We start from the raw sequence: 27,481 nt of genomic DNA on the forward strand, positions 1-27,481 counted from the left end.
GGGCTCCAAGCGCCCCAGCTCCCTCCACGTGTCCTGTCTTCCCAGCAGCCTCCTCTGCAGCCTCGGGAAGAACACCTCCTGACAACTCGCGGTCTGCGGACTACGACTCCCAGCAGGCACCGCGCCGCTTCGCTCTCCACCCCCTCCACAGGACACGCAGACGCTCTGGGCTCCGTCAACAGACCTGACTGGCGACGACCGTGTGCAGTTCCTTATGGGATTTGTAGTTTTTCTGGAGCCAGCTGGGCCGTCAGTCAAAGGGACGACAACTACAAGTCTCAGCGGCCCCAGCGTGACGGACCCGGTCACGTGGCAGGGGGCTGACCGGGCGTGCGTGCCGCCGTTGATCCGGTGCTGCAGTGAGGAGGTGGTTCTCGCCCGTGTTGTGTGTGTGTGTGAGTGAGAGAGCGAGTGAGTGAGTGAGTGAGTGAGTGTGTGTGTGGGGGGACTCGGCTTGTTGTTGTCGGTGACTTCCCCCTCCCCTCCACCCCTCCCCCCCTCCCCGCCGCCGCTGCAGTGGCCGCTCCCTGGGCCGTAGGAAATGAGCGATAACGATGACATCGAGGTGGAGAGCGACGTGAGTCCCGGGGCTTCTTCCTTCCCGTGCGGGTTGTCAGGCGGGGACAGCGGCCGGGGCTCTCAGCGGGGCGACGGCGGCAGGGGGCCGGGCAGCCGCCTCCTCCTTCCCCTTCCTCCCCCCCCCCCCCCCCCCCGGCTGGGACCGCCTCCGTCGCGCTCCGGGCTCGCTCCCCTCCGGGCTCCTAGCCGGAGCGGCCTTCTGGGACTGGAGGTGGGGTGGAGACACGCGGCCTTTGGGACCCCCACCTCCCCCGGTGGAGGAAGGTGCTGCGGCCTCCGGCTCCCACCCTGTCCCGCTCAGGATCCAGGGGACTGGGACGGGGTGCGCCCGGGTTCCCATTGTCCGGATCCCGGGGAAGGGGACGACGCTCAGGACCTGCCCCCTCGGTTTGCTATCACCCTCTTCCCGTGACCGGCGGATCCTGGGGGGTTGAGGGAGGGCGGAGAGGGGACGGGAGTGCCCAGATGCCCCGAGCTGGATGCGAGGGGAGGAGACAGTGCTCTGAACCCCCTCCGGCCAGAGTCGGATCCCGGAAGGAGGGGCGGCGCTCGGGACCCCCCTGCCCGGCTACCGGATCCCGCTGGGTGGAAGGGGGCGTGGGGCGGGGAGGGAGGGAGGGGGGTCGGGCTGACTCCCCACCCGCCGCTTCCTCCGCCGCCGGCATTTTCTTTCTTATTATTGAATATGAAGTGTAAAAATAACTTCTATATTTTCTATTTTTTTCTCTCTTATTCCAGGAAGAGCAACCGAGGTTTCAATCTGCGGTACGTCTCCTACTCTCCATTTCATTTTCATTTCCGTTCAGTTCTAGTTCTTTTTGGGGTCAGAGAGAAAAAGAGATTGTTCTGTTATTTTTAATACTGTAGTAAACTCTCCTGTTAACCGCTAAGGTGAGGCGGGGCCTTGTTTGGGGGTTCTAGGTGGGGGGCGGGTTTGCAAATCTCCTCATTCTAGACTCTCAGGTGATAAGTTTCAGTGACTGTAGGTGAGTGAAAGGTGTTGTTTGCAAAGAAATGAATCGTTCCGTAGCTTCCAGGTGGGGGATCTAGCTGTCACTATGTAAGTGTAAAATGAGAAGTATCATTCTGAAGTAAACTGTTACTTCGGGCCAAAGTAGTCAGATTTACTTTGGAACAAGCAGGCTCTAAACCATATATGCATAGTTGTGTGAAGCTGAAGCCACATGCAAAAAATCATCTTTAACCAAAAGTTAGGTGGTCATGTGACTGCTGTAGACCTATAGAATCTAGCACAACCTGGTATTATTCTAATGCAGAAATTAGAAATGTAGGGGAACCAAAGGTTGAATATGAAAAGTGTCACAAACGGCTTATTCTGGTCTGCCTATTTGAGTTGAAGGAGAGGTATAAAGAAAATAGAAAAATTGTTGAGGAGAAGTGGCATCACAGAGATAGATTTGCTAAAAGGTGGTGGTTGAGACCATTCAGTGTTATTGGTAATTTCTCAGGGTTTTGATATTAATGTTCTCAGTAGATGGTTCTGTGGATTTAGATAGACACTAATCTCATTCCTTTCCAGTCTGGGACAGTACTGTGAGTGTTCCATGAATAGATTAGAGAAAGAAAAAAAGGATAGACACAAAATAAATCAGAGTCAGAGAGAGGAAGAGAAGTACATCAGAGTGTCTAACATTTGACAGATGGGAACAGTACAAAGTTTATAGAATGGGGGTCAAAAATTCAGATGCCTCTGGGGGCCCCAGGCAGTAAAATCGTCAGGAATAAAGTAAAGAGCAGAGGTGAGGACTGGGTTCTGGATTGCACATGTCTCTTCTGAAAAGGCAGCCACCAAACTCCAGTGGGTTGTTGTTATGTGGGAGTAAGGGCTCACTGTTGCCAGATCTTCCTATTTTTAAAGAAAGTTTAGAAATCCAGATTTTTATGTTATTTTTCTGATTTTTGAAATCATGTGTGGGACAACCAAGTTGTTTGGGAACTTGTTAGAATATGAAGGATGCCACTGTGATACCTTTGATAAAAGCAAGTCTTCGTCCTTGTACCTGCTCTTCATTAGAGCAAGCAAAGTTTCTGCAGGTTGTCCAAGCAGATAGGCATTAAGAAAAAATGTTGTTTATTGACTGCTGATATTTTCTGTAAAATCTGGAGTATGCAGTGACAGAGGGTTTTAAAAATTATCCCTGGGTAATAGTTACTAAAAAGAGTTTGTTGTGTCTTATTTTTCCTTGAAATATTGTCAGACACTTACCTTTACGCATGTATATGGAAATTCAGTTCTTTTTTCTAGTCACTGCGACCCTTAATAATGTGAACGTGGAGTTTCATGTTTGGGATCCAGTCTATTTAAAACACTCCCCCCCCCCCCCCCCCCCCCCCCCCCCCCCGCCAAGTCTCCAGTTATAAAATGTGCCCCAGGGCTTGATCAGGGTTGGAGGATAGGGATTGGTCAGGCCTCCTTTGCAGAACTACTATTTGACTTGGAATTACATTGGCTTTCCAGTGAGAGAAAGTTTTCTTTGTGGAAGTTTGGCTTACAGTTCTTGAAAGCCTTATGCTTTTCAAAATATCCATCCACATGGGTATTGATGTAAATTGCTTTATTATTAAAATGTTTCTACTCTCCTAGAATGCTAATGTCATTGTTTTTTTCTAGATATTTTTAGTTCGGTGTGAAGGTGCCTAGGATTTTTCTCTTTGATTTTGGGAGGTGGGCAGTGGGAGTGGATTTGACCCTCTGTTTTTAATTTGACACATCTACTTGCTGAAACTTTTAAATATTATCTGGCACAAAATAATCACAATAGCATGGAGAGAAGAAGCAATAGATAAATTTTATAGCATATCAAACAGTTACCGTGAACCCTACTTAGGGTAAAAAGGATTTCGGGTTTTTTCCTCCATGAATACACCAGTTTATTTCCTGCTATTTAGTATAGATAATAAATATATTTTTTAAAATTTGTTGGAAACTATTCTTAAGCTTGTATTAGTTCAGAAAAGGCTGTGGACTGTGAACAACCAAAGATTTAGGGCTATAGAAAACCTTGTAAAAAGTTACTTGGAAAAGGTTCTGTGGGTCCTGATGGAAAAAGAGGCCCTCATTTATGTTTTATAATGTCACTACAGTAGGCACAGCCTTGCTGTGTGGGAAACGTAAGATTCTCAGCAAGGGCAGTTAGGAAGTGAGGCTAACTATAACAGAAAGTGAAACTGATTGACGAATATTGTTTTCTGTTGCCTCAGTGCAAACGGAAAACATCTTCTCTAGTGACCAATAAGCTTTGTTGAAGGAAATAATCCCAAACAATATTTTTATTACTAAATTTTATACACCTCGCAATTCCATCGATGCTATCTTACTATTTTTGGAGGGAAGAGGTTACGTTTTAAAGATCATTTTCTGGAACAGCTGTGTTTCACACAAAGTGATCCTTTGGTTTTGTTTCTGTTTGGGAAATTCCTTTTGGGAAAAATGAAAGTATATGAGAAATGTAGGGTCACTGTGTTAGGAGGGAAACCCAAAACCTTTTTCAGCATCTTATCCTCCATTATCAGCTGAACGTGTTGCAGTTACAGTGTATGTTAGGGGGTGTAAAAACAGATTTGTGCAGTTTCACTTGACCTTCCTCATAGGAAATATTTTTAACTTCTCAGCACTCTTTGCTTCTTTAGGAATTGTAATCTGTTTAGGGGCGCCTGGGTGGCTCAGATGGTTAAGCATCTGCCTTCGGCTCAGGTCATGATCCCAGAGCCCTGGGATCAAGCCCCGCGTCGGGCTCCCTGCTCAGCGCAGAGCCTGCTTCTCCCTCTCCCTCTGCCATTCCCTCCACTTGTGCTCTCTGGCTCTATCTCTCTGTCAAATAAATAAATAAAATCTTTTTAAAAAAGGGGGGGGATTGTAATCTATTTAGAAGGGAATGAGCTTGGTCGCCTTTGAGATTGGAATTTACTCAGGAAACAACTGTCTGTTTTACCTGGAATTCGTTGCGTCTCAGAAGTGCTGCACGCTGCATGTACTTTGTGTGTGCTTCAGAATGTCGACAGTGATGCAGAAATGCCAGTGTTGCTTCCTAAATATGCCTGTTTGTTAGAGGAAAAGGTGATCTTACGTTTTAAAGTTCTTTTTCAAGATGCCCGTAATGGGGAAATAGTTGATCATGGAATCCAGCGTGGTTTTCAATTAAAATTTCATGACCAAGGCATTTTTACTCTCTTAAATGGCTATAGTTTGACAGCATATTTGGATCATAGCATTTCCAAGTTCTTTCAGGCACCAGATGATACTAAAAAAATAAATAAGCCTCAAAAACACATATATTTAGTAGATGTTAGAAATACCTAGCAGGCAGTCAGCTTCCAGCAGGACAGGTGTTGGAAAGTTGAAATTTATATCTTTTAAGGACCTTCGTGAGTTTCTCATCCTAGCTGCCTGTTATTTCGTGTTGTAATTTTCATGTTGCTTAAGTTGCTTAGAAATCCAGCTTCATTTATCCTATCTGCTTGCCATCAGAAGAAATAAATAGGTCTTTTCTGATGAGAACTTTGAACTTGTGTATTTTCCATGTTTGTGTTTAATAAGAACAGCTTATTAATAATAAGCAACACTCCTCTAAAATGCAATCTTTGAAATTCTTTAAGGCAGTGTTTAGTGGGCAACTCCAATTCAGTATAGGCTGAGCATTTTTTATATGGAAATCAAGAAGATTGCTCCTTATAGATGGGGTTAGATGTCAAGTAGTCTGAAAGAAATAACACTGTTCTGGAGAACCTTGTGCATCCTTGAATAATGGAGCATTTATTTCCCCATGCTAGTTGCCTACCTAGAACTTGCAGGAAACGAGCTGCTAACTGATGTAATGCCTTGAATGAAGATGCATTCTCTATGCAGTAAGTTGGAAGGAAATAACTTAAAGAGATTCCCCTCAATTTTGAACAGCTTGAATGACCTCCTGCCGGTTTAGCAACTTCTTGGCTAACAAAATAATGTTTGCTTTCAACATATAACAACACTTAAGATATACATTGCTTGTTAGTGTCAGAGGTGGACAAATTGTGGGTGAAGATTTGTATTCTGGCTGCCAGTGGAAAGTTTGGTGGAAATAAAATTGAGAGGCTGAGTAAAAACCTTGGCAGAGACGTCAAAGCTGGAAGCGATTTGGTGCTGGAGTTCCTGTTGAGCATCTGTGAGCCACTCTTGAGTATCACACAGCCCTTTAGGATTTCTGTTAGCTTGGGATGCCCTGAAGGAAGGGTTTTTTGGCAGAAACTGCAGATTGAGTGAAGTTGAAGGGTAGCAGCATCCAGCCACTGCTCCTATAGGATGTAAGGAGGGAGGTATTTGGGGGCCTGCTTTTGTTTGGTACCACTTGTTTTCATTATCAAACATCTTTCTCAGTACAGGCGACAGAAAACTGGCTAATTTCTGAGTTGAGCTTTATTTGTTTAAGACACACAGTTATTTGACCCTTCCCCCATCCCCCCCTTTTTTTAACTAGTTTTGAGTTTGTGGGAGGATCTCAGATGCTTTACACTGGAAGTCTTTACCCTGTGTTTCATTCTGAACTCTGAAATCTTGGCCCTTTCGAAAAGGGTTGCCAGCAAGTGAAGACCGTTAACAAAGCAGTGATAAGCCTGGCAACTGGCCCTCCATTTGGATGATTTGGAGTGGGGGACAGAGGAGCATTATTATCAGGCTGGATGGATCTCTGTGGTTTGGAAATGTTTCCCAAACAGAATTCTCAGCTTTGTGTAAAGGTTTTTCATCTGCTCTTTCAAGCCACTAGAGGTATCATTTAGTATAGAGTTGCCTGGAGTTAGGCATGTTAGTTCTACATATTTTTAACTTGCTCTTTGAAATGAGGCCTAGGGAGGAGAAAATACATCATTGCCATTGTCTCTGAGAGCTTTGAAGTTGAGTCTGGTTAGGAGTAGCAGCTTGGGGATGGACATGGCAGCAGGGATTGTTCTAAGATTCTACTCTTCTGCTAGTTAAATTGGGCCTGGAACCACCACAGAAATTCCATCCACTACTTCGAGAAGAACAGTCCCCAGCCCAGGCTTTCTACCAGGCAGTGGACTGCTGCCTTTCCTTGTTGAGCCAACTTCTCAAACTTGGCTGGCTCCCCAGATGAGAAGCCAAGATTTCTGCTAATGGTCCACAGCCAAGTTCACTTAACAATCCTCTAACCAAAAGACTTGTCCGTTTGAGTCCTTTCAGGGCTCAGTGAATGGGAAGAGGGTAGTGCATTGTGGGGATGATTTGGGTGTTAGATTATACCTAGCTCCACCCCTCTAGTGCAGGCGTGAGTGAAACCAAGTCCAACTTGATTCTAACCTTTTGAGATTTGCAGGACTCTCCCAGAAAGAAAACAGACAATTAGGATTTTATTTGTATCAACAAGAGGAATTGTGGGTAACTCTGCTGTCCCTGCTTCTGTGCACAGCTTTTAAGCCAGGAGGAGGGCCAGGAAACAGGGTGATTTAGTAGACAGGAGTATCTTGGGCTGTTGCTGGAGACCAAAGCTGGGCAATTAATTTGTATGTAAATAAACCATCCTGGGAGTATGTAGCAAATGATGGAGAGGGAGGTAGATGCCAGATGCCATCTCCACCTTCTCAGTGCTTTAGGTATAGTCCAGGTAAGAGCTCAGCCCACCTTACCTGTGTAGGTGACTAGAGGGGACAGTAAGTTAGGAAAGGACTTAAATATGCTTAATTCCTTCAAGTTATTTCATACTGCTGTCAGAAGGCATCAGCATTCTTGTTCTAATGCTGTGTGATACAGCGTATGTCCCTCTAGCCTCAGGTTATATCTGGTTTCCAAACTTGATCGTTCCCTCAGTTTTCCCATAAATTCCATGCGTCACTGAGTTCAGCAAACACTTTACCATGAATTCAGACTTAGCAAGATTGGGAGGGTTTTAGAAGTGCCCAGGCATCTGCCCTCAAAATGAGTTGCTATGGTTTGTGGAATCATGGCCTCGATGCGAACCAGGTGTCCAGTTCACCAGAGCTGTAGGTGAGGTGTTGTGCTGGAGAGACCAGGTGGTGACTTCAGGTACCACAGCTGCTCCCAGTCGCCTTTTCCTCTCTCATGTCTCAGACTTGGGATTAGATAAGAGAATTTCAGGTCCTTTCATTCCCACAACTCTTGTCTTTATAAATTTTTGTCTGTACATCTTGTTCAAGGATTCATTTGAGGCATTCTTGTGCTAAGCCAAGTTATTTACTCTTGTTGCTTCATATCTAAAATTCCTGGTGCTCGGGGTAGGTTAAACTACCCGAGCTTTCCATATACAGACTTGCTCTCTGGGTTAGCTCAGTGCAACCTTGTGTATTCGGGGTAAATTCTCAGAGTATATTATTTTCCATAATTCCCAAAGTGTGGATGTGTAAAAGTTCTTGCTTTAGACTAAGTTAAGCATCTGTGTTCCATTTGGAGGGAATGCCCTTTTTTTAGGGACTGCGGAAGCTCTCTTGCAGTGCCCTCCAGCACTCTCTTTTGCCTGAAGCCAGAGTATTTTGCCATTGCCAGTCTTCGTCCCTCTCCAGCTGATAGTTCTTTGTGATGCTAAGCAGGACGGGATAAAGACTTTGGTCCACGGGTGTTTAGATACTGCCAGATAAACTTGACCTGCCACAGGTGCCTGAGGAAATTTATTCAGAGCATGTGGGTGTCAAATGATTTGCTGTCTAAGAACAACCTTTCTGGCATAGGTGTGTGTGAGGGGAAGCCCTTGGCAGGATAGCACCATGGATCCACTTTAAAAAAACAGGAACTCAGAATGGTGTCCTTATCAGCTCTGTTATAATCTCAGATTCACGGCATCTGTGCTTTCTAGAGGTTTTAGTTTCTATTGTAGAATTTGGTGAGCAGGTCTTAAATTAGTCCCTTTTAGCAAGCTGGAGACCAGACTCGTGGTGATGGGTTTCACATGGAAAGAAACACTGCACCAGTGACCTTACTCCTTTCCTGGGCACCCACCATGGGGAATCTCTTACAGTGGAGGTGATCACATTTTATAGAGGGGCCCCCTAGCGCTTTTCCCTGGCCACTTCCCAACCATGGACTGGCGGCTGTTCTGTCACATAAGTAAGCTGTGGGGGAAGACTGATGTTGCAGGAGAGTTACACTTTGTCCCCGTGAATAACTTTTATTTTACTTATGCATGAGCTGGATGCATCGAGCTACTTTGGATGTTCCTGTCGCAAGCCTTGCTCACCCCTTTCTCCCCCTTTAGCAGATCCTAATTCTGGAGACTCCTAACTGCCCACCTCGACAAATCCTTCCCAGCCCAATCGCCAGGGACAGCGCTGACAGCATATACTTCCAGGCTATTCCCCACCCACCTATACCAAGCAAAAGGAATGACATTGCTAATGTGCTCTTTCTCCCATTCTTCTAGGCTGACAAACGGGCTCATCATAATGCACTGGAACGAAAACGTAGGGACCACATCAAAGACAGCTTTCACAGTTTGCGGGACTCTGTCCCATCACTCCAAGGAGAGAAGGTGAGTTTATTGAGAAAGCTTATGGCCACCACTAACTTGAAACTTGCTGGGGGGCTTACCAGGGCACTCACCTGTCTGGAAAGAAATGGAAGCAGAGAGAGATATTCCAGTTATGTGATTTCCTTCATTGTTGATTCTTTGGGGTATCGTTACACACCTACTCCATTCTTAACAAATAATGACAGATGGGATGGAGCTGCTCATAAGACATTATAAGACATAGTAGGAGTTATCCTTTAAAATTAGAATTAGTTAAAATAATTCAGTCATTCACGAAATGATTATAACTCCACAGTACAGAGAATAGCCCATAGAAGTTTGGGATAATCCGAAGGATTTCTGAAGTCAGTGATTCCCTAGTCCTCCATGAGAATTTCTTTCGTATGGTTCAAAGTTAGTACTTATTTTAAATGGGACCTCTCAGGGAAGGTATGTGAACCAGCCTGGACACCAGTGATCTTCCAGTTCCAACAGCTGTTATTTCAAGGCATACAAAGAGCATTTTAAGCTTTGGGACAAAAGACTTAAGGAAAGATACATGTTCATGAAATGGAGGGAAAAAAATAACTGGTCTTCTGCTTCCCTCCACCCCGCTGATGGCCTTCCAGAAACTAATGTTTTCCCTGGAGAGGTAGGCACCAGCTGTTTCTACATTTGAAAAACAAAGTTGGAAGCTTTGAGTAAAAAGCCTATGGGTTAGGGTCACTTGGAATTTGGAGAAAACATCTGTTTGCACAGTTAGTTATATCCTTAACACAGAATGTAGTCAGCTGCTCTCCGCAGCAGTTCAGTGATATGAATGGCAGACTGGGAAGAGGACCTGTGCTTTTTTGTTCAGTGGTCCAGTGTTTTAAAAAGCAGCTATCTTAAGAAAAACCATTGCTCTCAGGTACGCATTTTTAAGAAAAACCATTGCTCTCAGGTACACTTTGAATGACTCTCTTGATTTAGCTCTGTGGGTGGGGGGTCCTGAGTTTGTTTGGTTATCCAGAGTCAAATTGAGAACCATTATAGTTTCACTTTGTTTATACTGTCGCTCTGGTCAATCATGTGCTTTATACCTTATCAAAGGTGTGGCTTTCTATGTGGCTGAAGCATGGAGTAGGTCTGACCTTCATGAAAAAAGCAAAACAGGCCATGTGAATACCTAGTATTGCAAAATCAGAATTTGCCATGGGTTAGGCCTACTTAGTGTTGACTTGGTTTTGTGGCCTTGAACTAAGGTGCTTACCTAGAATAACAACATTCCTGGGCACAGCACTCTCAGCAGCACAGGAAATCTTTATGATAGAGAGACAGACTCATCCTTTTAGTCAGAGGATACACGTGCAAAGGATTATTTATCTCTTGTGCTTGTCTGAACTGTTGACAGTGCTTATTCATATGCCATGGTGTCAGTTAAAACGGCTTTGGTGAACTAAATGGACAGAGCTCCCTTAAGTGTCACAGCTAACCAGGAGTGGCACCAAGGCAGTGTTTCCCAAGAGGTGACCTGTGGCTCAGTCCCTTCAGATTCACTGCTGACTCCCATTCTGGAGGCAGGCCTGGGGATTTAGGCATTCTTAAGTTTGAGAACACTTTGGGAGAAGCTGGTCATAGGAGCTCACCTAAAGCTGGTCATAGGAGCTCAACTATACCTTCTTCTTTGTCCAGTGTATTTTGTATTGCCGTAACATTCTTCTTTAAGTCCTTAAAATCACAGTATCCTGAATCCCTTTGTCTCCTTTCTTCCAGAAAGTTGACACTTGAAATTTGGTAGCCTTACAAACTGAATAGTTTTTCATTCATTGTGGCCCATTCATTTATTCAGTCACTCCATTCATCAGATGTTTATTGAGGGTCTCCTGCATGCTAGGAACTGTTCTAGATACTAGGGAAACAGGGAGCAAAACACACAAGCAGAGGCTCTTATTCTGGTGAGGAAAAGATAGAAAGTGACCTAATAACGTAAAAAATTGTAGCATGTCAGGTAAGTGCTATGGAGAAAATTGAACAGGGAGGGAAGGGTTGCAGTTTTTTTGTTTTTTTTTTTTTTAAGATTTTATTATTTATTTGAGACACACAGAGCACGAGCAGGGGGAGAGGCAGGCAGAGGGAGAGGGAGAAGCAGGCTTCCCCCTGAGCCAGGAGCCTGACATGGGGCTCAATCCCAGGACCCCGGGATCAAGACCTGAGCCAAAGGCAGACACTTTACTGACTGAGCCACCCAGGCGCCCCAAGGGTTGCAGTTTTCAATAGGGCAGACAAAACTCACTGGCGAGGCAACATTTGAACAAAGGTTTGAAGGAAGTGAAAGGAAGAACCAGGTATCTGTCTGGTGGTAAGCATTCCAGGCCGAGGGAAGGCGAGTGCAATAGCCCAAAGGCGGGAACCTGGGAGCTTTGCTGGGCCTGTCAAGAACAGAGGCCAGGGTGGCTGGGGTGGAATGAGTGAAGGGACTGTGGCAGAAAATGAAGTCAGAGAAGTAGCAAGACTAGGGGAGAGGAGTGGTCGAGGGGCTAGGTTATGTGGAGCCCATTAACAAAACCCTAGTGTGGGAATTGACCAGGTGGCCTTTCTGATCTCAGAATCCTGTTCTGTGTTATAATCCAGATATTTCACACTAAGCATGAGTAAAGTCACCGTCAGCCCCTTCCCACCTGAATTCCACCATCTGCATGATTTTCCTTGTATGCCAGCATCATTTCACAGATGCTGGAGGGAGTCTAACAGAAAGAATACTTTATCTCTCAGTCTAACCAGTGCTCACTAAATGTTGTAATTTTTTAAAATTATGGTATTTGAACCAAAGGAAATTGGCTAATTCTTGATTTGTATTGCAGTAATTAAGGTTGCGACATTATGTAAATAATTGTGAGTTTGCGGGAGCTCAGATCCAATTCTTGCAGGGAAGGCCTCCAGTCTCTTTTGATTTGGGCATCTTTTAAGTTCCAGGTGACTTCTCACTTAATATTTGAATCACCTACCATACATGTCCTAAGCTTTTTGATTTTTAAAGCAAAACCAATACTGAGTGAATTGGATCCTAACCAAGAGTGAGGGATACTTTTATAAAAAAAAAAAAAATAGCTTTAAATGTAAGACCCAGACTCTATCCTCTGTTTTCTTTATTTTTATTATAACATAAATGTTACAAAAAGTGGTCACCTTTTGCGTAAGTAAAAAAAAAAATCCGTGATAACCAACATCTCTGTTGCAACGTAGAAGTAAGTACAACGGTTCTGTGAGGTTTTATAGTAATAGAATTGGACATTTGCTATTACTGCTGTTCCTGCTGTCATTACTGTAATATTGATGAGGAAGCAAGCTTGAGATCATGATCCCCATCCATAGCTGGACAGGGACTAGAACTCAGGACTGCCGATTGCCAAGGTCAAGCTTTCTCCCACACTGGAGGGGTAAACAACTTGAAGATATTTGAAGAAATCTTGCTTCAATACTTATATCTTTATATTGGGAGCTCCCCTTAGGTAGAGCCAGTAATCTTGGCACTATGTCATATTGAGGCTATTATTACTAGAATACTCTCTCCTGAAGTGGCATATGTAGGTGACACTAAAAGTACAGATAGTTGAGGATCATTTAAAGTCTGTAAATTTTTCTGAGTCCACATAGCTTCTGTGAGAAATAGACCATTATTGTTGGGCGGTCCATTTGGGTTTTGCCATAGGTCCCAGTGTTAGCAAGTAAACCCTTGAACTCTATTGCTTGAGTCTCCTATTTCCAACGTAGTTCTTCCACTGGACATCCCATGGAGAAAGATGTGATGGAAATGGAACCATCAGCCAGTCAACCAGAGAAAGAGTAAGGGCAAGAACAACTGTTCTAAGGGTGCCTGGGTAGCTCAGTCGGTTAAGCATCTGCCTTCAGCTTAGGTCATGATCCCGGGTTCCTGGGATCGAGTCCCATGTCGGGTTCCCTGCTTAGTGGGGAGCCTGCCTCTCCCTCTGCCGCTCCCCCTGCTTGTTCTCTCTCTCTCTCTCTCAAATAAATAAATAACATCTTTAGAAAAAAAAGAACAACTGTTCTATAAGAAGACATCACTTTTTTTTTTTTTTAACAGAATTCGTATTTGTGTTAAGGGTGCTAGGTTGGGTACTAGGGAGTGTTGCCCAATGTCTTGCTGGCACTGAGCTCATCCTGTTTATTCGGGTTCAAGACCTGGTGACCAGCCCATCAGTTTGCCTTCACATGGAGATGTAATTCTGCCTTCTCCGTAAGTTAACCCCAGCGTCCAATCTCACTGTCTCCTTAGCATCATTGACTTTAGTGATAAAAGGTTCTATTGCAACATTGCCATTTGTAGCTGTACAGTGGTTTAGAGAAATTTCTCATCTTTTAAGTCTCTTCCTAAGTGCCCGTTTATCTTAAGTTAATTGCTCTCAAGCAGTTGTGCTATGGAGTTCTCCTTTCTGGACAGAGCTGTGTTAAAAAGAGATAATATAGGGGTGCCTGGGTGGCTCAGTCGGTTAAGCAGTTAAGTCATGATCCCGGAGTCCTGGGATCAAGCCCCACATCGGGCTCCCTGCTCAGCAGGGAGCCTGCTTCTCCCTCTCCCTCTGCCTACTGCCCCCGCTCCGCCCCCCCCCCCCCGCTTGTGTGCACACTCTGTCTCTCTCTGTCTCTCTCTCTCTCAAATAAATAAATAAAATGTTTTAAAAAAATTTTTTTTAATAATAAAAAGAGATCATATAACCTAAGATGAAAATAAAGAAAACCAGGGTTTCTTCTAGTGAGCATTAAGTTCAGAATTCCTTCCTTTTGGGTGAGAACATGAGTGCACTGCCCCAGTCAGCTCTTACTAAAGACTCTGGCACATGGCTGTGGAGAGCCACCAGAGGAAACCAGGGGCTTTACTCAGTCCTTGAACAAAACAGCAATAGCCAACATGGTTGTGTGCACCTGCTTAATTAAGACCCAAGACCCATGTGAGTGCTGTAGAGGTTTAAAAGGTATAATAGACAGTTCTCCTCTTGAGGGTCTTGTTCTCTTGTTGGGAGAGAGAATTATACTTACCACTTACCAATAATATGACATGCTGAGCATTAAATAAGAGGTTAAAATACTGAGCTAATCACTTTTGTTTCCATTAAAGCCTGCTTTTCTTAACATGTTAAGATATTGATACCAAATAGCTCCCTTATACCAGGGAACCTGACGTTTCTTATAGCTCAAGTCTCCTGTTAAACTCACTCAGCACTATGACTGGGGCACTTATCCCAGTTGTAATTGTACATATGTTTGTGTGGTTACTTGGTAACTGTCTGCCCGTCTGCCATACTGCACCGTAAGAAGTACCACGAAGGCAGGGAAAACATCTTTTGGTCCTATTTTTTCCCTCAGTGCCTGGCACACAGTAGGGTGCATGAATATTTATTAACTGAAGGCTGGAAGCCCCCAGCCACTGGGCCACGTTACACTGACAGAGGCTCATCCTGGTGGGCACCTTTTAAGGCATGCCGTTCATTCAGCAGCACTGTTTTTGTGTCATATAGGGGCTGTTGAAGAGATTATCTTTTAAATAAAATGTAAGCCACAGCCCTAACCATTTCACCTCATTACTCATTAAGGTATTTCCTAGCCAAACTCCAACCTGGGCAGTTACTTTCTTCAAAACTAATTTTTCAACGGGGTACCTGGGTGGCGCAGTCAGTTAAGTGTTCAACTCTTGGTTTTGGCTCAAGCCATGATCTCAGGGCTGTGGGATCGAGCCCTGTGTTGGGCTCCATGCTCACTGCGGAGTCTGCTTGAGATTGCCTCTCCATCTCTGCCCCTCCCACTCATGCATGCACGTGTGCACGCTCTCTCTCTGAAAATAAATAAATAAATCTTTAAAAAAATAATTTTTTTCAAAAATTTAATTTTCTACCTTAAATTTGTTGTCCATAGTTGCCCAAGTTTCCATTGAGCCCTGGGCTCAGCAACTATAAATGTATGTGCTACTGAAAACCCTCCCAAGGCTTTTCAGTGCCCATCAAGGTAAAGACTGGCATTCTGTGTTCTCTAAACAAGATACCCACCTTGCCTTCCTGCTTTTTTCTCCTCCTTCCTTTAGTGTGGAGGGGTGTACCCCCTCCTCTGTTTCCCCAAGAATGTCATTTATCGGAGTTCCTTCCTCTTCTCAAGGTCTAACTTCAGCCTTAACCACCCAGAGGTCATCAGTGTTTCACAGTGAAGAGACCCACACACAAGGGCCCCCCAGCCCGTGCACTCTTTCCTGCTGGAGCACCTCCATGTTTCTCCCTGCCTGGGCCTCCCCTGCCAGTCTGTCTCTCCCTGCCTGCCTTCAAGGCTCATATCAAGCAGTTCACCGCCCAGAGAACCCCGCGGTATTGCGGGCATGGACTTCATGGGGCCTCTCCTGGGTGTCCCTTCCCTCTGTGACAGTCTTATCACCTGAGGGGTGCACTCGTGAGGGCAGAAGCCTTGTCCCATTCTTCTGGAAGTCTCTGCAGTGCAGAGCAGGGGAGGGCTCACTCCTGTGGAGAGGACTAGAGAGCCAGGAGGCTGTTCTAACACTTTTCCAGATTGAGATTTGGAAGGATACTGGATTGTTTCCTAGGCCTTCCTAGGAAGCATTTCTTTTTCTTTTTTCCCTGTAGCAAAATTGCAAAAATTTTAGGAAAATGGGAAGAAGAAACAGTACCCCCTTTCTCTAACACAAATATAACCTTTCCTTTATCCTAAGATTTTGAGACAAGTGTTGCCCTGCATGTTTAATGTGAGCCACAAATGCATTTTAAATTTTCTAGTTGACATAGTAAAAAAATAACAGATGAAGTTAATTCTAATAATATATTTTATTTAACCTAATATGCAAAAATAAGTATGACTTCAACAAAATCCCCATAGCTTAATAGCACAGCTTAACTCAGTCTAGTCACATTTCAAGTGCTTATTAGCCATTTGGACAACAGCGCAATTCAGACATAGCTCCCCATTCCATACCTCATGTTAATATGACTGAAATTGGGTGCCGTCTTACAGTGGGTTTCAAAAGAAACTTGCCCTTTTTTTCCTCCCCCAAAAAGCTGCTGTTGCTAAATTCATGGACTAATGGATGGAATCTAAGAAGCAAGGAAACGATAGTGTTACCAATCTGTATATTCCCTTCTGGTTTCTTTGTATACATGCTTTAGATGGGTGAAATGTTACAGCTTGTTATCACAGAAGATGTTTTTTGCCCAACTGATAAGAGTGTTCATATTCAGTCATTAGGCATGTTTCTGTTGGCCAGTTACGTTGTTCCCTGGTTTTTAATTATGTAAGAAATGTAGTGATGACCATCTTGGTGTAGATGACAGTTTCCATCGAATAGATTCCTAGAAGTTGGATTGCTGGGTCTGGCAGTAAGAACATCTGGTTTTTGCTGTGTGTTGCCAAAATGCTTTCCAAGAGGATTGTTTTCATGTCTTCATTCTTTCATTTCTTATTTTTTAAAGCAAATGCTAAAGACTAGTCTTTTTTTAAAAATCAGTTAATTAACATATAGTGTATTACTAGTTTCGGAGATAGTTCAGTGATTCATCAGTTGCAAATAACACCCAGTGCTCATTACATCACATGCGCTCCTTAATGCCCATCACCCAGGTACCCCATCCCCCGACCCACCTCCCATCCAGCAACCCTCAATTTGTTTCCTATAGTTACGAGTCTCTTATGGTTTGTCTCTCTCTGATTTCGTCTTATTTTATTTTTCCCTCCCTTCCTCTATGATCTTCTGTTTTGTTTCCTAAATTTCCACGTATGAGTGAAATCATATGATATTTGTAAAGACTAGTCTTGACAGTATTTTAAGAGTTCCAATTTTACCATTACTGGAATTTTTTTGGAGAGGGGGAACTAATTTAGTAGGCAAAAAGTAGTAATTAATTTTGTATTTTATTGTGAGATTAAATCCTTTTCCACATGTTTATTTACCAGCTGTATGTCCTCTTTGGGGAACTGTATGCCTCTGTCCTTCATGAATAAGTGTCACACCTTCATTTCAAACTACCTAGGGCACACAAAAAAAAGAATACAAGGTTTGAAACATGATTTGTGTTGACCCTTAAACAAATGTCTGACTCCTGGCTTTAAGCCTCTTAAAGGGCATGATGACTACCTTCCTGTAGTAACCAATAAAACGGTCCTTCAGGCTGTAGAGGGCCTGCCAGCAGGAAGCTTTGAGGGGCCAAGTGGCTGGGCTGGCTCTGGCCTTCACAGCCTTATAGACTCCCTTATTGGCATTGATGGGGGGTTCCAGTTTGGAATGAACTACTTTAATGTAGACCCAGATTTATTGTGCAAATTCTTGAATTTTTATTTTCAGAAGATGGCTTACTCAAATGGGAATGTATGTCGGCTTTGCCAACCTAGCTTTCTCTTTACCTTAATATGTATAAAAGCTTGTGCAGGTTTCAGAAAATAATGGTTTTATGTTTCCTTAAAATATGTAGTGCAAAACAGATGTCAGTTAGTGAGGCAGGCGGTAGTTCTATTTTCATTCCCCAGAATGTGGCGTTTTGGTTCTTGCGGGAACAAGGCAGTGGTAACATCAGCTTGTTCGGATCTGTTTTTTTTTTTTTTTTTAAAGATTTTATTTATTTATTTGAGAGAGAGAGAATGAGAGATAGAGAGCACGAGAGGGAAGAGGGTCAGAGGGAGAAGCAGACTCCCCGCCAAGCCGGGAGCCCGATGTGGGACTCAATCCCAGGACTCCAGGATCATGACCTGAGCCGAAGGCAGTCGCCCAACCAACTGAGCCACCCAGGTGCCCCGGATCTGGTTTTGACAGTGAGGAGAAAAAGTGAAATATGGGCAAGTTGATTACTTCTCGAGTCTGGGTTAGGACCCTAGCGAACAGCAGTGGTGTTCCTAACATGAACATTCTAGCACTATTCTCTTCCTTACCTCTCTCCACCTGCTTTCTAAAACAACGTGAGTTTTTACACAAATCCAGATTACTCTAATAAGATTTACATCTCCAGAAACGTGTGGAACTCTTGCCTTAGATCAAAAATTTTGAGATCTATCTCCAGTGGGATTTAGTAACCTTGGATTTCATCCTAACATCAGTTAACCACTTCACGGTTCAGTTGGGGCCTTAAAAAGGTTCTAATTAGAATCCAGCTCTTGGATTTGGGTCCTTTTGTAAACTATGTCGTCATTTCTTGCTGCTGCACATGAGGTGGGTGCCCTGTGTTCCCGAGTACAGTTCCATTCAAGTGGGTGCCTCTGGAGGCTGGGTTGGCCCTTGCCTCTGTCTCCTTGTTGCTGTGGGCAGGGATGCCACCCCGCAAGGAGCAGTGGCATGAGCCCGAGTCGGGACGGGAACCTGCTGGGCACCTCAGCCACACCACCCCGGGACTTCTCCTGTGGCCATCTTGGTCGTGCCCTTGTTAGGTGATGAAGCCAACAGCACTGTGGGAAGCCGGTGTCTCCCCTCCCCGGGGGCCAGGGTCAGGCCGTTCTCCCCCATTCTCCCACGCTATCTTGTATCCTCAGGCTTTTTCTGTTTGCTCCTTCTCTGCTGGAAGCCTGTTTGGTTTTCACCTGTCTATAAAGGAAAAGAGAAACAGTCTTCCTTCAATGGCTGCTATTATTACAAGCTACTTTTTTCTCATTTCTCACTTTTTCAACCTAATTCTAAAAAACTAGCCTTCAGCTTCAACTCATCCCTACGCTCATTACCTGTGCGAGGATGATTTACCTAAATTCTGACTACCCCAAGGAAACCATCCTCACCTGGGTCTTTATTGACGTCTTGTAGACGAATCCCGTGACCCTTTCATTGTCCTTTCCCTCCTGCTCCGACTCCTATGACAACACTGTCGGTGCAGTTCTGTGGATCTTTTCCATAACTTCCTCTGTGCTCCCAGAGTAGAGATGTCCTGGAGGGCCTGGGTTCAAATCCTGACTCCACTACCTACAAGTAAGCCAGTTAGAGCTCTGTGCCTCAGTTTCCTCACTTATAAAATAGGGGAAATAATACATCAGAAGGTTGTATGAAGATACCTGGCGTTTAATAAGTCCCCAGTAAGTGTTAGCTGCTGCCGTCACTATCCTTACCATCATTTATACCGCCATAATGCGGCCATGGCTTTGGAACAGAACCTGGGCAAGGCTGTCCGGGGAACTTTCGCACGGCTCCCAGAGGTGGGGCAGGAGCCTGAAGAGCCACTTGCATTAAATCACACTGCTCCAAAAGAGGCCCGGTACCTCTTTGTCCCCTTAGCCACAGGGTGTGCTGTCTCAGGACTGTGTCAGTTTCTGCTCAGAAAGGCAGACTCAGAATTTGTGAAAAATTGTCTGGGTCCTTACTAGGTATCCAAAGGCAACAGTTCATCTGTGGACACATTGACTTACCAAGTTCTATCTGCTGACACACAGACACACACACCTCCGCCAACAGTGCATTTCAGAAAACAGAAACCGAAAGCTCAGGGCCATTCCGTAGTCCATGCCATAAAGCCTGGGGCCACTCCACAGTCCGAACCATAAAGCCCAAGGTTCTTGTCTGTTTCTTGTTTACTGTTCACATAGCAGAAACTCCTAAAGGCACAGAAGGGCCTAACCACACCTTAATCCTGTGGCTAGGCACATGATCTCATGGTTTGGAAAGCCAGGAAGAGGGGACTTTAGATATCTGTCTAGCGTTTTCTAGTTTCAGCAGTTTGCTTCCAGCCCCACCCCTCACCTGCCGGGATTAGACATGCATGTAAATTTGGGGGAATTCTGTATTTTGTGCTTTAAATTTTTTTCTTGTTGGATTTTACTTGGTGAGTACTCTGGGTAGGGCAAAATAAAGTTAATTGAATCATTCTTTTGGACTTGCTAAGGGGTGGCCTGGGATGCTTGTGCTCTCAGCAGGGGATACAGGAAGGGCTGTGCTTAGCCTTCTGGAGGCCTTGTGCTGGGTTTATACCAATCCAGCCTTCTTTGGGGACCTCTGTGTTCTGAGCATCTGTGAATTTTTTCTTCATCTAAAAACTGCTCTGAAATGGAAACTTCCATCACTCGCAGGATCTTTTTCCCTCTTTGGTTTGTTGTGCTGTGCTTACTGCTCACTTTCACTTCATGGTTTCATGTCTGACTATGTGAAGAAGAATCTAGTAGCACATGGGCTGCTACTCACTGTGGTCATTCATTAAGAAGACTCATCACTGAACATTTGCAGTGTTGCTTTCTGGGAACTGTTAGTTGAAAAAAATAGGCAAACTTTAAGAGAGACTGGTATGTAAATATGCATAGCAACTAGATCATTGATGGGGTACATAGAATTTGGAGGGCTAGGTGGAGTCTGAGAGAATTTCTAGTCAGATAAGAATTAGCCATGGAGAGGGGCGTCTGGGTGGCTCAGTCGTTAAGCATCTGCCTTTGGCTCGGGTCATGATCCCAGGGTCCTGGGATTGAGCCCCCCCGCATCGGGCTCCCTGCTCCGCGGGAAGCCTGCTTCTCCCTCTCCCACTCCCCCTGCTTGTGTTCCTGCTCTCGCTCGCTCTCTCTCTCTCTCTGTCAAGTAAATAAATAAAATCTTAAAAAAAAGAAAGAAAGAAAGTGATAGCCATGGAGAGCAAAATTAGGTCTGCGGTCACAGAGCCCAGAACGCACCTGTCTCCTGGGTGCCTAAAACTCTTCCTTGCCACTCTGCCACCGATCCTACAGTACTTCTTTTAAATTTCATCTCTAGTATCCAGAGAAGCAGAGTATTTTAATTAGTCCTTTCTAGTTATGTGCCTCTTTTTTTCAATTTATCCCCTAGTAATGACATCCTAATAAGTTCCCTTCAGCAGAAATGGGAAACAGCATCTGAAGCAGCCTTGCAGCCAGGGTTGCAAGCCCCCATTGCTAGGTACTCTCATTCTTGCTACAGAAGCTGACTGACTCCAGAAACACACCTGGCTCAGTCTAACGTGTGTGCATATGTGTGTGCATGTGCACGCGCGTGCACACACAGAGCCAGGGCCGTGCCTGGCACGCAGTAGGTAATCGCTCCAGCCAAAAGCCATCCTTGCTGTGGCCTTTCTAATCTGTACTGCTCAAGTTACACTTGTCGGGGCTGCCCTGTGATTTGTCTGGGTACAGATATATTTATCTCCTCAGCTAGATAGTAAGTAAGTTTCTGGGCCAAAGAAGCCATGACTAATACATTTTGTTTCCCCACAGTGTCTGCTCAGTACCTTGCACATAATTTGCCACAGATAAAAAGGATTAAATATGAACAATTTCCTTTTGAGGAAATTGCCTTAAGCATACTATATAAGAGGAAAGCCTGGAAGTTCTGGTACTTGTGAGGAGTGGTGAATAAATCCAGGCCTTGCAAATTTCCCTGATCAACAGCCCAGCCAGAGGTATATAAATTGAGATTGTCAGGATTTAATACAAGTGGATTTAGTTTTGCTAGCCTGAGTGTAGATGTCTTCTTTGCCATTTTCCCCTGTTGTGTTCTGGTTGTTTAGGACCCGCTAGGATTGTAACACCGAACTGTCTGGTGCTGCCCTACCCTGAGCAAGAAGCTTTGCCACTACACTCAACTCCTAGAATTCCCTGCACTGGGTGTCAGTCCTCTGAGCTTTGTACCATTCCACCAGTTTGGCCGGTTAGCCTCCTGGCTATGAGTAACTCTGGCCATGTTTGCAACCTGGAGGAACTTCTTTTCAGGCATGTTGGACCTCCAGGGGCGTGGTAACCTGACATCCATTTTAATGGCTTATCAACTTGTTCCTCTAACAGGGCAGTGCTTAGGCTGCCCATGGCCATGGTCAAGGTGTGGTTGCTTCCTGAAATGGCCCAATCTCCTGCCCTTCCTGTGTTGACATCAAGCTCGGACAGCTTTCACTAAGGTCTCTGCAGCCAGGAAGGCTGAAATAATGACACAGCAGCATGTCTCAGTTGGAAATGTTAATGCAGTCAGGGTTTGTCTGAAATCTAGGGACCTGGATGAAAAGCTTTACACCTACTGCAGTTCCAAGCTGGCTCCCCCTAGATCTTGCTCTTGTCTCTCTGGCCCAGCTGCCTGTATCACTCCCTAGCAGCGAGTGGGCAGCATAAGCTCTCGGTTAAGCACTATTTTAATGTTTTCAGACATAGCCAGGCTGAAGACTCGAAAGCAGCCTAAAGAACCAAAGGGGATGGGAGGAGTACAAGTTCAGGAGTCCTATGGATCCGAGTTTGAATCCCGGCTCGGCCATATGTAGCTGGTGACTTTGAATAAACCAGTAAGGTTCTCTGAGCCCCGGGTTCCTGGTGGAGTTGCCCCGGAGTGCGCTGCTGTGAGGAGAGCCACGAAGAGCCCTCGGCACCTGGGCCGGTGCCGTTCAGAAGGCTCCCAGCAGCAGTTACTGTTTCCTCAGCCCTGTCCCGCCTCACCCTCCTGCTTCCATTCCCCCGGGCTGCTCTTGCAGAAAGGCGTGGTTTCCTCACTGCTTGGACTAGGTCTTTATTTTGTTCCCTTTGCTTTTTCTCCTATTGCAACAGGCATCCCGGGCCCAAATCTTAGACAAAGCCACAGAGTATATCCAGTATATGCGAAGGAAAAACCACACACACCAGCAAGACATTGATGACCTCAAGCGGCAGAACGCCCTTCTGGAGCAGCAAGGTGAGCCCCTGAGCTGGTGGGGCCGCTGGCCCTGCTGTGCTCCGGCCAGGTCAGCGCTTCGCACCTGGGCCTGCAGAGTCAGAACCAGTTACGGAGCATGTGCTCATAAGCAGCTGCAGCCCTGCTTCTGGGGCCTGAATAGTTGAGTGTTAGAACCAGCCTGAGGAAGGACCTGAGCCGCCAGTGAGGGAACAGTGGAGTCTAGGGGTTGGACATTTGGAGACTTTTTTCTGACCTGATCTCTCCCCTTCTTGGGGCTCAGGTGCTCTGCCTGCATAGGGGTCACACCTGGCATCAGGTGTCTCAAAAGAGCTTTGAGGTCCTTGGATTGGAGTGTGCTTTGTAAGTACCAGAAACTCCAGGTTTTCAGGGACAGTGAGCCCTCCCCGTTGTCAATGGTAGTCCAATCAGGGCAGCCTGTGGGCCAGGCCCATGCTGTTCTCCAATGCTCACACCCGCCTTTTCCTACAACCACAGGGGAAAGCGAGAGCTGATCAAGTTCTTTGTTCCTGGGGAATTCACTTCTCTTCCTCCCTCATGGAAGATGCAAGTAAAAGGAAATGCAAGTAACCACCTGGGTTAGAACACCTCAAATAAAATAAAATAAAATAAAATAAGCTAAAATAAACGGGTTGACCTTCCAGGCTCACAATGAGCTGAACCCCAGGGGATGGGCAGCGGGAGGTGGCAACGGGTTGGTTACTGGGCCGAGCAGCCTGCATGTAGGGGCTGTGTGTAGAAAGGCCCAGGTATTCTGTGTGTATTGGTGACTTGCTTCCAAGTGTCCAGCTTGTCTTTCCAAGTGGATCTTGTACAAGAGAGCTAAGCCAAAACTTTTCTTTGGCTGACACATCCTATGTCATCCTTTCCTACTGTTGTGTGGCCTTCACACCCTTTGTGGAGCCTGGCATGGCCAGGCCAGCTTCCCCTCTGTCACTGCACTGCTGGGTCCCACAGGGAGCTTAGGCTCCTGTCTCTACACTTGGCTTCTGTGGCAGGATGGTGACATCACAAGCCTTCTCTTGAGGGTTGGGTGGCATTGCAGAGCGGCTGGCCATGTCCACTGGGCCCCCGGGTCTGGCTGGGAAAGGAGGAGGGAAATGAAGCGTGTGGGTGGAACAGCCACCAGAAGGGTGTTACTTCTGAGCCTCGGGGGCCAGCAAGCCCTTCGGAAGAACAGGCTGGACCCTGAGCTGAGACTTGGTTACTCCCCCAGTCTCCAGAAGGCTGTAACCCGCTCGCTTGGTTGCCTTTCAGTCCGTGCACTGGAGAAGGCGAGGTCGAGTGCCCAACTGCAGACCAACTACCCCTCCTCAGACAACAGCCTCTACACCAACGCCAAGGGCAGCACCATCTCTGCCTTCGATGGAGGCTCAGACTCCAGCTCGGAGTCGGAGCCCGAAGAGCCCCAAAGCAGGAAGAAGCTCCGGATGGAGGCCAGCTAAGCTCCGCGGGGCAGGCCAGCAATACAAACTGTCTGTCTCCTCCATCGTCCCATCCTCCTTTCAGTTCATCCCTAGAACCCTCACAAACATTTAAGAGACTTTTTTTTTTTTCCTCTTTCAATTTTTTTTTTTAATTTTATTTTTACGTAGAAGCTCTTGGATAACAGCTCTCGTTCTCCTTCCCCATTTCCACAGTTTTTTGTTTTTGTTTCTGTTTTTGTTTTTTTAACATTTCCCTTCAGGGATTCCCTGTCCCCACCAGGAATTTTTAAACCAAAACACCCCAACTTGGCAGCTTTTTCTGTGGAGGACAGACGGCCGGCCGGCCCTCCGAGCACATGGTGTCCTGACCAGCCACCAGCTCCTCCAGCCCTGCCGGGCACTTGCCCGGGGGACTCCTGCCCCTCCCAGGCCTTTCCTCCCAGGCCACCCTCACCTCTGTTTGATAGACTTTGTGAATCTGTGAACTGCTCTACTTTAAGAAGATGACCGGTTTGGAATAATCAGAATTAATCCCCTTCTTTTAAAGGATTTTTTTTTTCTAAAAAGCTATTTATCGCTCCTATTAAAAGACCAGATCCTTGAAGAAGTCTGTGGTATAAAAACAAGTGGGGACAGAGTTGAAGCACAGTCTTTGGCCTGTTTCACTCCTGCTTCTCTCAGCCAGCCTTAGGGAGGGCCGTGTGACACTCGTGCGGTACGTGCGGGGGGCAGTGGGCAGCGGTGAAGTGGTAGCCGCCGAGGGGTGGTGGGGGTGGGACGAGGGAGGATCGGGTCGGGGAGAGGTTTTGTATTGAGGGCCAGTGATGATGTTTTGATATTTATTTCCTGCTACTGAAATTTGAATCTGAGTGAATTGTCCCTATTTCTGATGATGTTGGTATGGCAAAGCGGCAGATTCATAAAGTAATGATCAAATCTTCCTTTCTTTCCGTGTGTATTTCTAAGAAATAGAGCCAACTGATTTTGTATGTAAATACCAAGAGCAATTGACCTGGTACTAAACCCACCCCCACCCCCCACCCCCACCCCCCGTGCGGACCCTTCCCCGCCCCCACCCTGCTCCCGTCCCACGTGTCCTGGAACGCGTTCCCGTCGTGTGGTCCAGCCCTGGTCCTGGCTGCGGTCAGCAGATCCCAGTGAAGGGGTTTGTGTGTTTAGGCCTCATTTCTTTGTCTTTTTCCTACTCCGTTCCTGGCATTTGCTGATTTCTAGTGTGTACTCTGTAGTCTCAGTCCGTGTTTGATTCCATTCCATGGAAATAAAAAGTATGTTGTACATACTGCCCAAGAATTGTCTTGCAAGTTAAGGCTTTCCCCTTTACTATAAGACTATAAATAAAAACTTATTTTATCCTTCTTGGTGGTGGTGTCTTCTTGCCCTTGCAGAGACCAAAATGGTTAAGGGAAGAGCCCTCTGGAGGCCACGGGGCCTGTGGGGAAAGCTGAGAGAAGGCAGAGGCCACTTACGTGGGCTTGCAGAATCTGGAGCTCCTGGAAGTCACAGCAACCCCCTTCTTGTTGTAAGGGCTCAGCTCAGCTGGTCAGGCCAGGGGCTGGGTAGAACAGTGGTGGTGACTTGGCTCATTGGAGAGTAGCTTTTAAAGTTCCAGCAGGGATGGGGTTATCCAGAGCAACATCTCTAGAGATTGTTCCTGTTAAATAAATGACCCTTGGGGAATTGGTAGTCCAGAGCTGTGGGTTTGGGTTTCTCTTGGTAATGAATGCCCAGTTCAGGGGTGACTGGTAGTCTCTAGCTCCTTTGTGTTTCTAGAGAGTTCCACCATGGTAAGGGGAGGCAGCAGAGCTGCCAAGGGCTGGAAGTACAGGAGGCTCGTTCACAGCAACACGTTAGCTCCACTCGGCCTAGGGATCAACACTGGCCTGAACTTGTTTCACCTTGAAAAGAAGAGAATTTATGGCCAGAGCACAGCTCAGCTTTGGTTTTCCTGTCTGGCTGACAGGAAACATTGCTGTTCCTAGACCAAGGGAGGGAGTGAAGTTAAATCAGTTCTTTGATTTGTCCCTCTCTTTAGAATGGTAGTGCTCGGGCTCCCGTCAACTGGATGTCGAGTTCAGAGGATCTCTTTGGTTAATGGGAGTTGATAGGTAGGCCGTGTTTCTACAACAGGCAGTTGGGAACATGATCAGACCAAACCCCCAAAACCATGATTGCAATTAGGAAATCAAGGATGCTGGGAGAACAGCATCCCATTTATTAAAGGCACTCCTTTCCAAGACAGGAATAGAAACAAGAATAAGAAAATGAGAATGAAGTTAGGTGATTTAATAAAGCCCTCAAAGGTCTCATGCTTTCCTCTTTTTGTTGCCGTTTATTATACCTCTTTGTATATCTGGCCTTAATTATAAATCTCCTACACAATTGGCTCAGAAGGGAAGGGGTGGGCCTCAGGAGCAAGCTGGAGGTGAAGCTGTGTTGTTGAGGTGGAAGGAGTGTGCAGCTGGGCCCGCAGGAGGTGGGGAGCGGGGAGAAGGGCAGCTGAGCCGACACAAGGATGGGCGATGGCCCCGAGAGCCAGCCCCGGCTCCAGGATATTGGCTGGACAAGGGCTTGAGTTTTCGGCTCCTCAAAATTTCAACAAACCAGTTGGAAGAAAAGGACTGGGATGGGAGGCTACTAGTTCCTAGGAAGATCTGAACCACCTGACTCTACATGCTGTGATGGAAGAAAGCAGCTTTCCGGAAAGGAAAACAAGGTAGGAGACCCAAGCTGGAGGTTGTGCTCGCTGAAGGGGACAAATGAGAGTCCCGGCTAGGTTCCTTCAGTCTGTCTAGGATGCCAAGGTATGCATCTCCCAGCACATCGAAGGCTGACCCTGGGGTGCTCGCATAGCGAGTCACTGCGCTGTGGCAGGCGGCTCAAAGCTGGGGAACCTGGTGATGTGCCTGGTCACTGCAGCACCGAAGGTACTGTAGAAAGCCACCGGTTTCTCTTCCGCAATGGTAAGCTTGGTATTCTCCTACCTTTACGATTGTTCCAAGTACGAGGGTATTTTAAATGGCCCGGTTTTTAAAAATTGATATGTGGACCCCATATGTAGAGTAGCTACAAGTTCAGCAAAGAATTAGCTCACGGAGCTATCATCTTAGCTGGGAAAGGTTTGAGAAACAAGACTGAGTAGATGAGTGGAGATGGAGCCCTGACCTAGGACTGAAGAAAGCAGAATTCTGTTTCTAATAATAGAGCGTTCTATGCTCGGGTTCTGAAATCAGACTGCCTGAGTTCAAAATCCTGGCTCTGTCAGTGGCTGCTCATCTCGAGGGAGCCACTTCTCCCAGCCTCAGTGTCCTCATCCATAAAACGAGGATAATCATAGTACTAGCCTCATCAGGTGAAATAATGCTTATAATGTGCTCGACCTC

At 45.9% G+C, this 27,481-nt stretch overlaps 1 protein-coding gene across 9 annotated transcripts; it reads left to right on the forward strand.

The window, feature by feature from the left end:
• The first annotated feature begins 216 nt into the window (after nt 1-216).
• MAX (MYC associated factor X) lies at nt 217-25,456 on the forward strand. 9 transcript variants are annotated; one of them, XR_003515860.2, is made up of 6 exons: nt 241-577; nt 1,318-1,344; nt 8,964-9,071; nt 22,530-22,653; nt 23,131-23,231; nt 23,911-24,048. XR_003515860.2 is itself a non-coding variant. In XM_027571664.2 (5 exons), the coding sequence occupies exons 3-5, from the start codon at nt 22,615-22,617 to the stop codon at nt 24,096-24,098; spliced, it is 312 nt and encodes a 103-aa protein (XP_027427465.1). In that variant the 5' UTR covers nt 217-577; nt 8,964-9,071; nt 22,530-22,614; the 3' UTR covers nt 24,099-25,456. The 9 variants fall into 9 exon arrangements, 8 of the variants coding, with proteins under 8 accessions (XP_027427465.1, XP_027427462.1, XP_027427463.1 ...); XM_027571664.2 differs by lacking the exon at nt 1,318-1,344 and having other exon boundaries at nt 217-577; nt 23,131-23,215; nt 23,911-25,456; XM_027571657.2 differs by lacking the exon at nt 23,131-23,231 and having other exon boundaries at nt 235-577; nt 22,524-22,653; nt 23,911-25,456.
• The last annotated feature ends 2,025 nt before the right edge of the window (nt 25,457-27,481 follow it).

The sequence above is a fragment of the Zalophus californianus genome, chromosome 6, assembly GCF_009762305.2.
Source record: "Zalophus californianus isolate mZalCal1 chromosome 6, mZalCal1.pri.v2, whole genome shotgun sequence".
Lineage (NCBI taxonomy): Eukaryota > Metazoa > Chordata > Mammalia > Carnivora > Otariidae > Zalophus > Zalophus californianus.